The 12500-nt window shown below is 41.1% G+C and overlaps 1 protein-coding gene across 1 annotated transcript in view; it reads left to right on the forward strand.

Moving 5' to 3' along the window:
- The window catches only part of LOC137980425 (tetratricopeptide repeat protein 28-like), a 25681-nt gene extending 19451 nt beyond the window's left edge, over positions 1–6230 (forward strand). The window contains exons 3-4 of the mRNA XM_068827869.1: positions 938–4904; positions 5281–6230. Coding sequence (XP_068683970.1) covers positions 1001–4904; positions 5281–5288 — 3912 coding nt within the window. The 5' untranslated portion in view covers positions 938–1000 and the 3' untranslated portion in view covers positions 5289–6230. The remainder of the gene's footprint in view (positions 1–937; positions 4905–5280) is intronic.
- The last annotated feature ends 6270 nt before the right edge of the window (positions 6231–12500 follow it).

Raw genomic sequence — 12500 nt, forward strand, 5'->3', positions numbered from 1 at the left:
CACAGTTAGGCACTTATGGCTTGAAAGTAAGATTCTGCAGAATTATGAAACCCGCATTAAATCTATTTCTTTGTATTTGCTGTTTGAAATCTTCTGGTTTGGGGACTGTTATACAATTTGATATTTTGATATTAGAGAGTGGTTGCTTGCTGTGGGTCTCCTCCTCAAGTAGTATAGGGTCGGTTATCAATTTTATCACTTCTGAACAGTTTTTTGACCTGCCAACCATGCCCTTTCATAACAGAAATTATAACAACTTCATTAATTGCATTACAAATTTAAAACTAGAAAATCCCCTGCCACTTCCCCCACCCCTATGGACAGTACTTGATATTCTCACTGAAATCGGCTCAGTAATAAGCATGTGAGGGAGGCAAATGCGGAGGAACTTACAGAAAATCAGTGATGTCCTATATGTATAACTATTTCAGTCCCCTATCAGACATAAGTATAATTAGATTGACCATCTACGGCATGCATTTATAGTTTGCGTGACTTTTGCAAACTTGTGGACTTCTTAGCCGTAATCACAAATGTGTGTCGATATTGGATAGATTTAGACCTCTTATGTCAATTTCAAGTAGTCCTTCTGCTGGAAATCTTATCTCAGGATTTGAAAATGTCAGAATGGAACATAGGCCTAAACAAACGAAATAAATTTTAAAAATTTAAGTGTGACATATATGTCGCAGAAATTGAATATTACACTCATAATGATGTCACATCCTGTCTTTTTGGTTTGGGCTACATACCGACAGCAAATTTCCTGTCAGAGAAGCATATCTTAGAGCCTTCAGCGTTAGATAAGAAAGATGAAATGGAATGCCATTATTTTCCTACAGGCTGTTTTTTTCCTCATTACATAACATAATTTTCTATTTAATGTTCCTTAATTTTTATTTTATAAAATGCTCTAGGTCAGTCATTTATGTTCTAGGTGCACCCCAGATTTCTGAGAAAATCTTCACAGTTCTGATTCTCTAGAACAGTGGATACAAAGATGGACGGTTTGGAGCAGCAGCATATGCAAGAGCTTAGTGTTGCAACAAAGGAGGGAAACAGACGACGTAGGGGTTTGGCTTGTTTCAATCTGGGTAAATACTATTATGATGTAGCCAACTTTAATCAGGCCATTCAAAGTTACACAGAAGCATTAGCCATGTTTAAAGAAATAGGTTTCAGGGCCGGAGAAGGAAAAGCCTATTGCAATCTCGGCAATGCTTATCGACGTCTGGGGAATTTCAAGCAAGCCATAGAGTACCACAATCAAGATCTTAGTATTGCAAAAGAAGTTGGGGACATAGCTGGACAAGGAAGAGCGTATGGCAATCTCGGCCGTGCTTATCGACGTCTGGGGAATTTCAAGCAAGCCATAGAGTACCACAATCAAGATCTTAGTATTGCAAAAGAAGTTGGGGACATAGCTGGACAAGGAAGAGCGTATGGCAATCTCGGCAATGCTTATGACAGTCTGGGGAATTTCAAGCAAGCCATAGAGTACCACAATCAACGTCTTAGTATTGCAAAAGAAGTTGGGGACAGAGCTGGACAAGGAAGAGCGTATGGCAATCTCGGCAATGCTTATTACCGTCTGGGGAATTTCAAGCAAGCCATAGAGTACCACAATCAAGATCTTAGTATTGCAAAAGAAGTTGGGGACATAGCTGGACAAGGAAGAGCGTATGGCAATCTCGGCCGTGCTTATCGACGTCTGGGGAATTTCAAGCAAGCCATAGAGTACCACAATCAAGATCTTAGTATTGCAAAAGAAGTTGGGGACATAGCTGGACAAGGAAAAGCCTATTGCAATCTCGGCAATGCTTATGACAGTCTGGGGAATTTCAAGCAAGCCATAGAGTACCACAATCAAGGTCTTAGTATTGCAAAAGAAGTTGGGGACAGAGCTGGACAAGGAAGAGCGTATGGCAATCTCGGCAATGCTTATCACAGTCTGGGGAATTTCAAGCAAGCCATAGAGTACCACAATCAAGATCTTAGTATTGCAAAAGAAGTTGGGGACATAGCTGGACAAGGAAAAGCCTATTGCAATCTCGGCAATGCTTATCACAGTCTGGGGAATTTCAAGCAAGCCATAGAGTACCACAATCAAGATCTTAGTATTGCAAAAGAAGTTGGGGACATAGCTGGACAAGGAATAGCGTATGGCAATCTCGGCAATGCTTATCGACGTCTGGGGAATTTCAAGCAAGCCATAGAGTACCACAATCAACATCTTAGTATTGCAAAAGAAGTTGGGGACATAGCTGGACAAGGAAAAGCCTATTGCAATCTCGGCAATGCTTATCACAGTCTGGGGAATTTCAAGCAAGCCATAGAGTACCACAATCAAGATCTTAGTATTGCAAAAGAAGTTGGGGACATAGCTGGACAAGGAAAAGCCTATTGCAATCTCGGCAATGCTTATCACAGTCTGGGGAATTTCAAGCAAGCCATAGAGTACCACAATCAAGATCTTAGTATTGCAAAAGAAGTTGGGGACATAGCTGGACAAGGAAGAGCCTATTGCAATCTCGGCAATGCTTATCACAGTCTGGGGAATTTCAAGCAAGCCATAGAGTACCACAATCAAGATCTTAGTATTGCAAAAGAAGTTGGGGACAGAGCTGGACAAGGAAGAGCGTATTGCAATCTCGGCAATGCTTATCACAGTCTGGGGAATTTCAAGCAAGCCATAGAGTACCACAATCAAGATCTTAGTATTGCAAAAGAAGTTGGGGACATAGCTGGACAAGGAAAAGCCTATTGCAATCTCGGCAATGCTTATCACAGTCTGGGGAATTTCAAGCAAGCCATAGAGTACCACAATCAACATCTTAGTATTGCAAAAGAAGTTGGGGACATAGCTGGACAAGGAAGAGCCTATTGCAATCTCGGCAATGCTTATGACAGTCTGGGGAATTTCAAGCAAGCCATAGAGTACCACAATCAACATCTTAGTATTGCAAAAGAAGTTGGGGACAGAGCTGGACAAGGAAGAGCGTATTGCAATCTCGGCAATGCTTATGACAGTCTGGGGAATTTCAAGCAAGCCATAGAGTACCACAATCAAGATCTTAGTATTGCAAAAGAAGTTGGGGACATAGCTGGACAAGGAAGAGCGTATGGCAATCTCGGCCGTGCTTATCGACGTCTGGGGAATTTCAAGCAAGCCATAGAGTACCACAATCAAGATCTTAGTATTGCAAAAGAAGTTGGGGACATAGCTGGACAAGGAAGAGCGTATGGCAATCTCGGCAATGCTTATGACAGTCTGGGGAATTTCAAGCAAGCCATAGAGTACCACAATCAACGTCTTAGTATTGCAAAAGAAGTTGGGGACAGAGCTGGACAAGGAAGAGCGTATGGCAATCTCGGCAATGCTTATTACCGTCTGGGGAATTTCAAGCAAGCCATAGAGTACCACAATCAACATCTTAGTATTGCAAAAGAAGTTGGGGACCCCATAGGGCAGGCAATGGCGTATCATCAGCTCGGTCATGTTCATGAAATTTTAGACTCCTTGAGCAAAGCTCTTAATTGCTATCGTCAAAGCGTAAATATTTATGATGAAACAAGGCATCTTCTTCAGTCAGAAGATGCATGGAAAATAAGCTTTCGTGACACAAAGCAGTCTGCATACAATGCTCTGTGGACAGCTCTCTTGAAGAGTGGTGAGGTAGATGAGGCTTTGTATGCTGCTGAGCAAGGACGAGCCCAGGCTTTGGGAGACATTTTAAAGATGCAATATGGTGTTGATGAGAAACCTTCTTCGGCACTTACGATGAAGTTAAGTTTTACAATGAACGATTTACCTTCACAAACTGTTTTCACAGCACTTGATGGGAACACGATCAGCTTCTGGTTGCTAAGAGAAGATATCGGGATTAATTTTAGACAAAAGGAAATCGAAAATGGCAGTGCCAAATCACTGATGGAAAGTACTTTTAAAGAGATTGGTGTGAGAACTGTTGTAAATTGTGAGAATCGTTCCCTTGACAGACAACGCAACGACTTCTCGTGCAGTAGGGAAGCTGTTGAGGAAACTGTTCACTCCTTGAGCTTCTCCGTGAACTGTTTACAGCCCTTGTATGATGTCTTAGTCAGCCCTATCGCAGACTTGCTGCAGGGTGATGACTTAGTCTTTGTTCCTGATGGACCATTTTGCTTGGCTCCTTTTTCTGCATTGAGTGACTCTGTCAGGATCCGTGCAATTCCCTCGCTGACCGCTTTTAAAGTGATCACTAGTGCACCTGACGACTTCCAAAGTAAGAATGAAGCGCTGCTTGTAGGCGATCCATGCTTGAAGGAAGTACCCATGTATGAACAGCTGCCATGCGCGAAAAAAGAGGTGGATATGATTGGAAATCTTCTTCAGACCATGCCTCTTACAGGTCAAAGTGCAACCAAAGCTGAGGTGTTGAAAAGAATGGAGTCAGCTGCTTTAATCCACATTGCTGCACATGGAGATGACGAATTTGGAGAAATTTTGTTGGCCCCAGATCCCGAACGCACATCACCGATCCTCGAAGAGGAAGATTACATGTTAATGTTGAGTGATGTTCACGCACTTCATCTTCAGGCAAGACTTGTTGTGCTGAGTTGTTGTCATAGTGGCCAGGGAGAGGTGAAATCTGAGGGTATTGTGGGAATAGCCAGGGCTTTCCTGTGTGCTGGTGCCCGATCTGTTCTGGTGTCACTCTGGGCAATCGACGACAAGGCGACCATGATGTTCATGAAAAGTTTCTACGAACACTTAGCAGATAGAAAAAGTGCAAGTAGAGCTCTTCACCATGCTATGAAATCTCTTCGGGAGACTTATTCTGCCTTTAAGTACTGGGCGCCATTTGTGCTAATTGGCGATGATGTCTCCTTTGAATTTGGGCAACACAAACAGGAAAAGAATGGTAAGTGCTATTTGAATATAACTTTAATGACTGAATTGCTGTACTTTGTAAATGTTTTTAATCAGCAAGTTGTCGAAAGGAGCTGGTACGTTCTTCAAATACAAATGGTTTTAAAATCGGTGCCAGTGTAGTTCTTTTTACTCGAACTGCTTTGGCTAATACCTGATCGCTGAATTCCAGTTACGTACGAGAAGTGAAGTGAAGTTAGCTATTGAGGTCTTACAGTCTACACGTCGAATTGACACTGAATAGGAATTGTTGCTGTTAACCAAGCACAAATGGTTTAATGAATTAAGATAATTGAGATATTATTTACTTCCCAATCAGAACGAAATTCCGCATTACCATTGAACCCACTATTGTTTCTTTTTTTCAGAAACGTGAGAAAAACACTTGGACTCTGATGCGTCGATGTCTCATTTTTCTTTCTTCCTTTCTTCGATTGTATGAGTAATACTGTCCAAGTCCTTGCATTTGTGCCTTGTTTTGTAAGGGTCTGTGCCAGGATTAGTTAATCACTTGATAAAAATAAGGGATTGGCAAAACGGTTTGCTTCCATAACTGAGGATCTAGCCGTCGTGTTATTTTTTTAAATTCTTCAAAATTACTCCAAGCTTTTGCTGTATATTTCTCGGGTGTTCATTTTACGTGAAGCTGGTGACAAGTAAACCTCTTTAATTTGGTATACCAACGTTCATTTAAAAGCAAGTGACAGTCTCGGGGAATGTGTATTTTCTCTAAGGTTGACCAGAGCTAAATAATCAAATGAATCAATTTGGGAGGCAAATGTCTATAAGCGAGACAACGAGCATCCCTGCCGCTTTCATATGCGAGTGGAAACGTTTTCCTTAGGCAAACGTCTAGAGTTCTTTTCGTGATTAAAGATAATGCTTAGGCCTAAGGTTAGCATTTTTGTAAACGTTTTGGTTGTTTCAGCTATGGTGCCCCCTACCCCTCACCCCCTACATCCCAGCCCCGGAATAGTCATGCCGAAGGTGAGTGCTCTCACCACTGTAACAGCTTGTGTTGTACAACATAATGGTATTGATAAAAGAAACAAGATACTCATTCAACCTGTAAGGAAGTTCATTATATTATAATCCTACACGTAATTACTGGACTGTATAGAATTTCAGTCAGTCATCTCCACTCACTGGTTAGTCTCTTTTACAATTAAGCTTCCAGTCTAAATGTTAGAATTCAAAAGGTTGCCTCCACTTTGGTGGGTAATGAAACCTAATATCAAATGAAATCAACTTCAAAGCTGTAAACCTTAGAAGAATTAAAGGTTGTAAAATATTTTAAACTATTAAAATGCTTATTGTATTATGCAGTATATTTGTGCGCGGAGCACCATGGTTAACAAAATATGGTAACCCGTCGATGCAAGAAATCTTGGTTTATAGCCATGACCTCATCGACCGTCCGTACGTACCTACGTCCGTCCACCACTCCATGTATGCCAATGTGACCAGTATCACGCTAGTTCTCAGCATACATCTTTGAAGAGCTAGCTACTTGCCAGAGGCTGGTCAAGGAGGATCAAGTTGACAGTTTCAAACTGCACTAAATAACTGCCAGAATTCTTCTTGTATACATAGTTTAGTCCATGATACATTTGCCCGTCCTTGACCATCCTCTGGCAAGTAGTTAGCTCTTGTTTGTCTTGGAAGAAGGCTTCAATTGGGACACTAATGTGTGGAACTTCTTGCTTGAATGGAGGAAGAAAACACACACTATTATCAAGACATAGATATTTTGAAGATTTTGTTGCTGCCATTAGCTTTGTGGTAAATTTAAAAAACTAAATTAGTGAGCAGCACTCTGCGAACTGCATCTCTAAAACTTGTTTATTCTCCGACGCGTTTCGCCTAACTAACGTAGACTTCTTCAGAGAGTTTTACAATAATACATTAAACGCCTGTATTTACACACAATACAGGCGTTTAATGTATTATTGTAAAACTCCCTGTAGAAGTCTACGTTAGCTGGCCGAAACGCGTCAGAGAATAAAAAAGTTTTACAGGTACAGCAACAACGCCACATAACAATGATAACGGTGGTTGAAAGACGTAAATGATCGTGCTGCTGCATTGTGGCGGTACTCTGCCCAACGACGATTTGAGGTTATGATAACAACGTGAGCATGTAGCAGAGCGAATCCTTCATTTTCTATTTTCACTCTACTCTCCTCGCCAAAACTGTAGAGCAAAGTTATATTTTGAGGTGATGCTTTGGTCAACGTGTCCCAATTGAAGCCTTCTTTGATAAACGGCGACGGCTACGGCAACGATGACGCCACAAAACAATTTCATTGGCTAAAAGAGGGTCAATAATCGTGCTGCACGTGCGACACGCATATTAGCACACATTTTTGAGGAAAGGAAAGGAAAGAAACTCCATTGAAGTGTCTAGTCGTTGTAGCGCTGGAGCGTTAAAGCCGATTACAAACGAACAAGTTTTCATTGACAAGTTCTGACTTGGCAAATTTTATTTGCTGGTGTGTAAAAAAGAACAATTTTTCCTTGACGAGTGCACTTGTTCAAAAGCTAGCATGCCAGCTTTTGAACAAGTGCACTTGTCAAGGAAAAATTGACACATTGCAGAACTTGCGGGCGCACAGCAGTCTTGCTCTTGTGATGACTCACTGTTATGGCGCCCCGTGGTTAGTTTTTTTGTCGTCCGCTGTGAAGTTGTTTCGCTGGCTACATTGAGAACTTGTCAAAGAAAACTTGTTAATTCGTTCACACCAGCAAATAAGACTTGTCAGGGCAAAACTCGTCAAAGAAAATTTGTCGGACTTACACATGAGCATATGCATATGAACATTTTCAACGCAAATCAAATGTTACGTTGGAGAACGGCTGCTCACGTTTCATTTTCTGGAACTGTATCGACGACTCGACCAATAGTACCTCTCGTTTTATCAATATTTTTATTGACGTCAAAATCAAGTCTTCCCATACGCACAATTTTATTAATTTCACGTTGTCTCAACTGCCACTATGCATGAAAACAGAGCTCAAACCAAAGCAAACAAAAGTATAGTCAAAATCTGACTGCGTCTGTAAAAACCTATAATACTAGACATATTTAGTTGGAACACTTAGCGGATAGGTCCAGAATCGTAGCCTATACCATATCCCCCTCCCCCCAATTCAATGTTGTGTGAGAATTTTTCGGACGACTGCTAGTTGTTGTGAAAATCAACATTGGAGGAAGGGGTAAACGGGGATGAGTGTTCCAAGAAATGTGACGAGTATTGTAGGTAAAGCAAGGCTTTCTGTTACTTTAGATGAGGTTTTGCCTTGGTGAAAACACAGATTTGATCTGCGCCCAGAAACCGGGCAAATACACAATAGTCCCAGTACTGTATAAGTTTGCAAAATTATGGGTACTATTGCCGCCGAAAAGAAATACTCTTTCTTGGGCGGTCAAGATTTTTTGGGGGTTTCAATCCAAATACCTGCATGGGTCTGCCAGAAAATCGCAACGATTAATTTTCCTCACACTCAATTGGCTTACCTTTTTAGTCATTTTAACAGACCGTCAAAACAATGGGAAAGGAATATTAATGTGGTTCCAATGTGAGCAGCTGTTTTTTTCGTTGGGTGACATCGATACCCAGAAAGACGGCTGCAGAGGAGACTACTTTTGGAGGAGAGTACCCGGAGAAAAACCTCTCGGTGCAGAGTACAGAACCAACAAACTCAACCCGCATATGACGCCGAGTCTGGGAATCGAATCGGGGTCACATTGGTCACAAAGGAACTGTGCATAACAATGACTTGAAATATTAGGGAGCTTACACAAGACGACGTCGATGGCTACGAGAAACTTGTGAAAAAATATTGTTTCCCGTTATTGTACTAATTACTCCAAGTCCTTCAGCATTGAAAGTGTGCACAATTATTACAGGATTAAAAATGTTCGAACTGTGGGGATGTTTGGAAAGAAAAGTTGAAGATTTATCGTCAGGTGATCACGTCCTCCACACAACCTCATATTTGGTCATTTCGCCTCGTTCTCAGGACGAGAACGGCAAAGAGATGTATTAAAATATGAAACGCACGTGCAGGGCGTGCCGAGCTCTTGTTTTGTGGCGTTTTCGTTGCCGTCGTCGTCGTCGTTGCGTAAGCTCCGTAATCAAATTTGAGATTTTGACTGCAAAATCTTTCATTCTCTAGTCTCACTCTGCAAGCGCTCGTACCATTTTATTTTTACGATACATCGCCCAAATCGTAGGACGCGAACGAAATGGAATAATCGCGAAAGACTTATGGGTAGAGCAAAGTTTTATTTTGAGGTGACGTTTTCGTCGACGCCGCGATCATATGATCTTTAAAGTTCCTATTTTGATAAACGGCGATTGCTACGGCAACGAGGTCGCCACAAAACAGTTTCAGAGGTTAAAAGAGAAAAGATAATGGTGCTGCACGTTTGTCACGAATTTTAGCTCACATTTATTAGGTACTATGCATAACAGTGACTTGAAATAATCAAAGTTGTGATTTTGACGACAACGCAGACCTTTCATTCTCCATTTTACCCTTGGTAGTAATAATTTATTTTTGGAATAGTATGCCTACATTGTACGAAGTGAACAAGATGCAACAATTGCGGAAGCCTAACGATAGTGCAAACTTATATTTTAAAGAGACCTTGTCGACGTCGCCGTCGTAGAACTTAAAGTGCCTAACTTCTAATCGCCAACACTAAAGATTTGGAAGAAACTTGAATTGACCGAAACCAATCGTAAGAATAGCGCATCGAGTGCAAAACGAATTCATGTAGTTGGCCTTTAAGAGCAGGAAAATTGTCTGTGAGCAGGTTTTAACTGGCTTTGCGTTTTGGTGTGAGATAGAGCAGTTTTCAAATGACTGTCGAAAGTAATTACGTGATTACAATTGCTACGCTTAGTGATTAATAATGGTAATAGGACTGAGTGGAGTCCAATTGGGTCTGTAATCATACCAGTGCAGATTAACAAAATTGGACGACCGCGTAGCAGGAGTCCGATTTGTTTAATCACGAGAATGATTACAGACCAAATTGCACGACACGAAGTCCTGTTCCCAATTAATCATATATAACCATTACAATTTCCGAGAAAACAAAATTAATGAATTCCTTTTTCACTGTCTAATGTTACAAATTTGTCCATTTTGGAAGTTTGGTAGGGTAAGTGGTTGTTGCTATGGCTATCGTGATATATTCTGTGATTGGTTGATTAAGTTGAGTGATTATTATATTGGGATTAATTGAAGTGCTCTCAGCCAATCAACGCGCTGAAATGTTTTCGTGAATATTATTACGTCAAAAGCTTACGGTCATTTCTTCAAAATCGCCTTGAGATGGAAAACTTGTCGAAAACGTTCGAATCAGCCACAAATGGAAACGTTTTGCGAAAAAACTGCCATTTTGCAGCGTTTTGAGCAGTTTTGGAGCAGCCGGAAACTGGATTAGATCACAGGGAGCCCAAATTCACGTCTCAAGTGCCAACGCTGTCTTTCAAAGGAATAGATAGGAATAAAATTCAAAGTGGCTATTCGTACGGGACCTATACACCGACCTATATTTGTTATTCATACGGGAGTCTTCTTAGAATGAATGTTACAGGTTCAATTACACTCAGAAAGTATTACCTCGTCTTTAATTCTTTAATATACAGTTCAGCTATCAAACAACGACATTGATGCCTGTTTAATTTCACTTTAATTTAATTTTAGTCATTCTAAGAATACTCGGGTATGAATAGCAAATGTAGGTCGGTGTGCAGGTCCCGTACGAATAACCACTGGCAATCAAATTACTGTGGAATGAGACAAGAAAATTGAACTAAACTGCTCTCATGAGGCCCTCCACAGACTAGGGATCTAGTTGTCGACAACTATTTGTGATCAACAACTAAAAGTTATCCACAACTAAAAAACGTAGTCTGTGGCGCAAGTTGTCGACAACTAATAGTTGTCGACGGCCTCATTTTTTTGGCGTTTTTCTAGTGTGTGAAAACTTTTGTTTTAGTTGTCGACTACTTTTAGATCTCCCCACTATTCTGTCAGCGGGCTTTCCCCGCCGGCTTAAAACATGGAAGATTGCAGAAGTAAAATACTTGGTAAAGATCCCCATCTGCATTAGTACTGAGTTTCTTCGTCGCATATTATATCAGCCAAATCACATTTTTCTGCGTCGTTAAATCGGCGTTCTCTTTTGCCGCTTTTCTCCTTTCTTGTCGCCATTTTGAATGCACGAGCACGTGAGCATGCGTGGTAAGCTCTTGCTGCCCAACCTCCCTGCGCATCGGTTGCTAAATCAGTATTTGAGCAGCTTATTTGAGCGCCAGTGTGTGGACGGACTTATTTATCTGTCGATCACAAATAGTTGTCGACAACTAAATCCCTATAGCTAGTCCGTGGAGGGCCTGAGAGTAGAAGAAAAGTTCACACAAACGATTAAATGTAAGTTTGTTTCATTGCTTTCCTCTTAAAAACCAGTTATTTAAGTTGTTCGCAATCTACAATATTTTTGGTTTTCCCTCATGATAATTATATTCTCTTGAAGACACAGGTAGCACTCGTTACGTGTTTTGAGCTGCCCGTGGTTCTATATTTGGGTAACTTTAGAGATCCCAGTTGTATTTTTGGACCAATAACTCATGCCCGAGTCCATTCAATTCAGCGTCTTTTACCAAAGAATTACACATTTGAATTCTTTGTCTATGAATTATAATTTATTCAGACGTGGTTAGGATTCAGGAACCGACGTTTGGACACCCTCCCTTTAGGGTCTTAATCAGGAGTGACCGCGACGATGGTAGTCTTTTACCTGAAACCCATTTACACGTTGTTATTCAAAAGGAATGTAATTGAATCCGTAAGCATATAAAACCACTTTTGTTGCCGTATTAACCCCCCCCCCCCCCCCCCCCCCCCCCCCCCCCACCCCTAACCCCAATTGGGAACTAAAGCAACGACGACAGCGACGGCAACGAGAACATCATCTCACCATATAAATTCGCGTTATTGTAATCACTTCGTGACTATTTCAACTTTTTCAATATGGCAAGGGTGTTGAAGTTCCATAAAAGTGACACTGGTCGGAACGGCGCTTAATTTAGGGGGTAAAATAAAAGTTTATCCTGAAGTGCTGACGGTCTTCATAAAACCTCATATTTGGCTATTTCTCATTGTTAGGGACCTTAAGATCTACGACGGCGACGTCAACAAAAACGTCACCTCAAAATATCACTTACCTTTACCATAAGTCTTTCGCGGTTATTCTGTCTCGTTCACTTGATACAATTTGGGCGAAGTATCCTAAAACTAAATTGGTACAAGCAGTTACAATGTGAAAATAGAGAATGAAAGATTTTCTGTTGCATGCTCACGTTGTCGTCAAAACCTCAAATTTGGTAATTTCACGTCGTTGTTGTGCAGAGTACCTCAAGAATCCGTGCTAAAATCCGTGCCGCACATGCAGCACGATCATTTATGCTCTTTTAACCAATGATATCATTGTTTTGCGGCGTTGTTGTGTCCGCTGCCCCGTCGTGAAATCTTAAGCTCCCTGTTGTTTTGTAGACGACGGCAAAGAAAT

This window comes from Montipora foliosa, chromosome 12, assembly GCF_036669935.1.
Source record: "Montipora foliosa isolate CH-2021 chromosome 12, ASM3666993v2, whole genome shotgun sequence".
Taxonomy (NCBI): Eukaryota; Metazoa; Cnidaria; class Anthozoa; order Scleractinia; family Acroporidae; genus Montipora; species Montipora foliosa.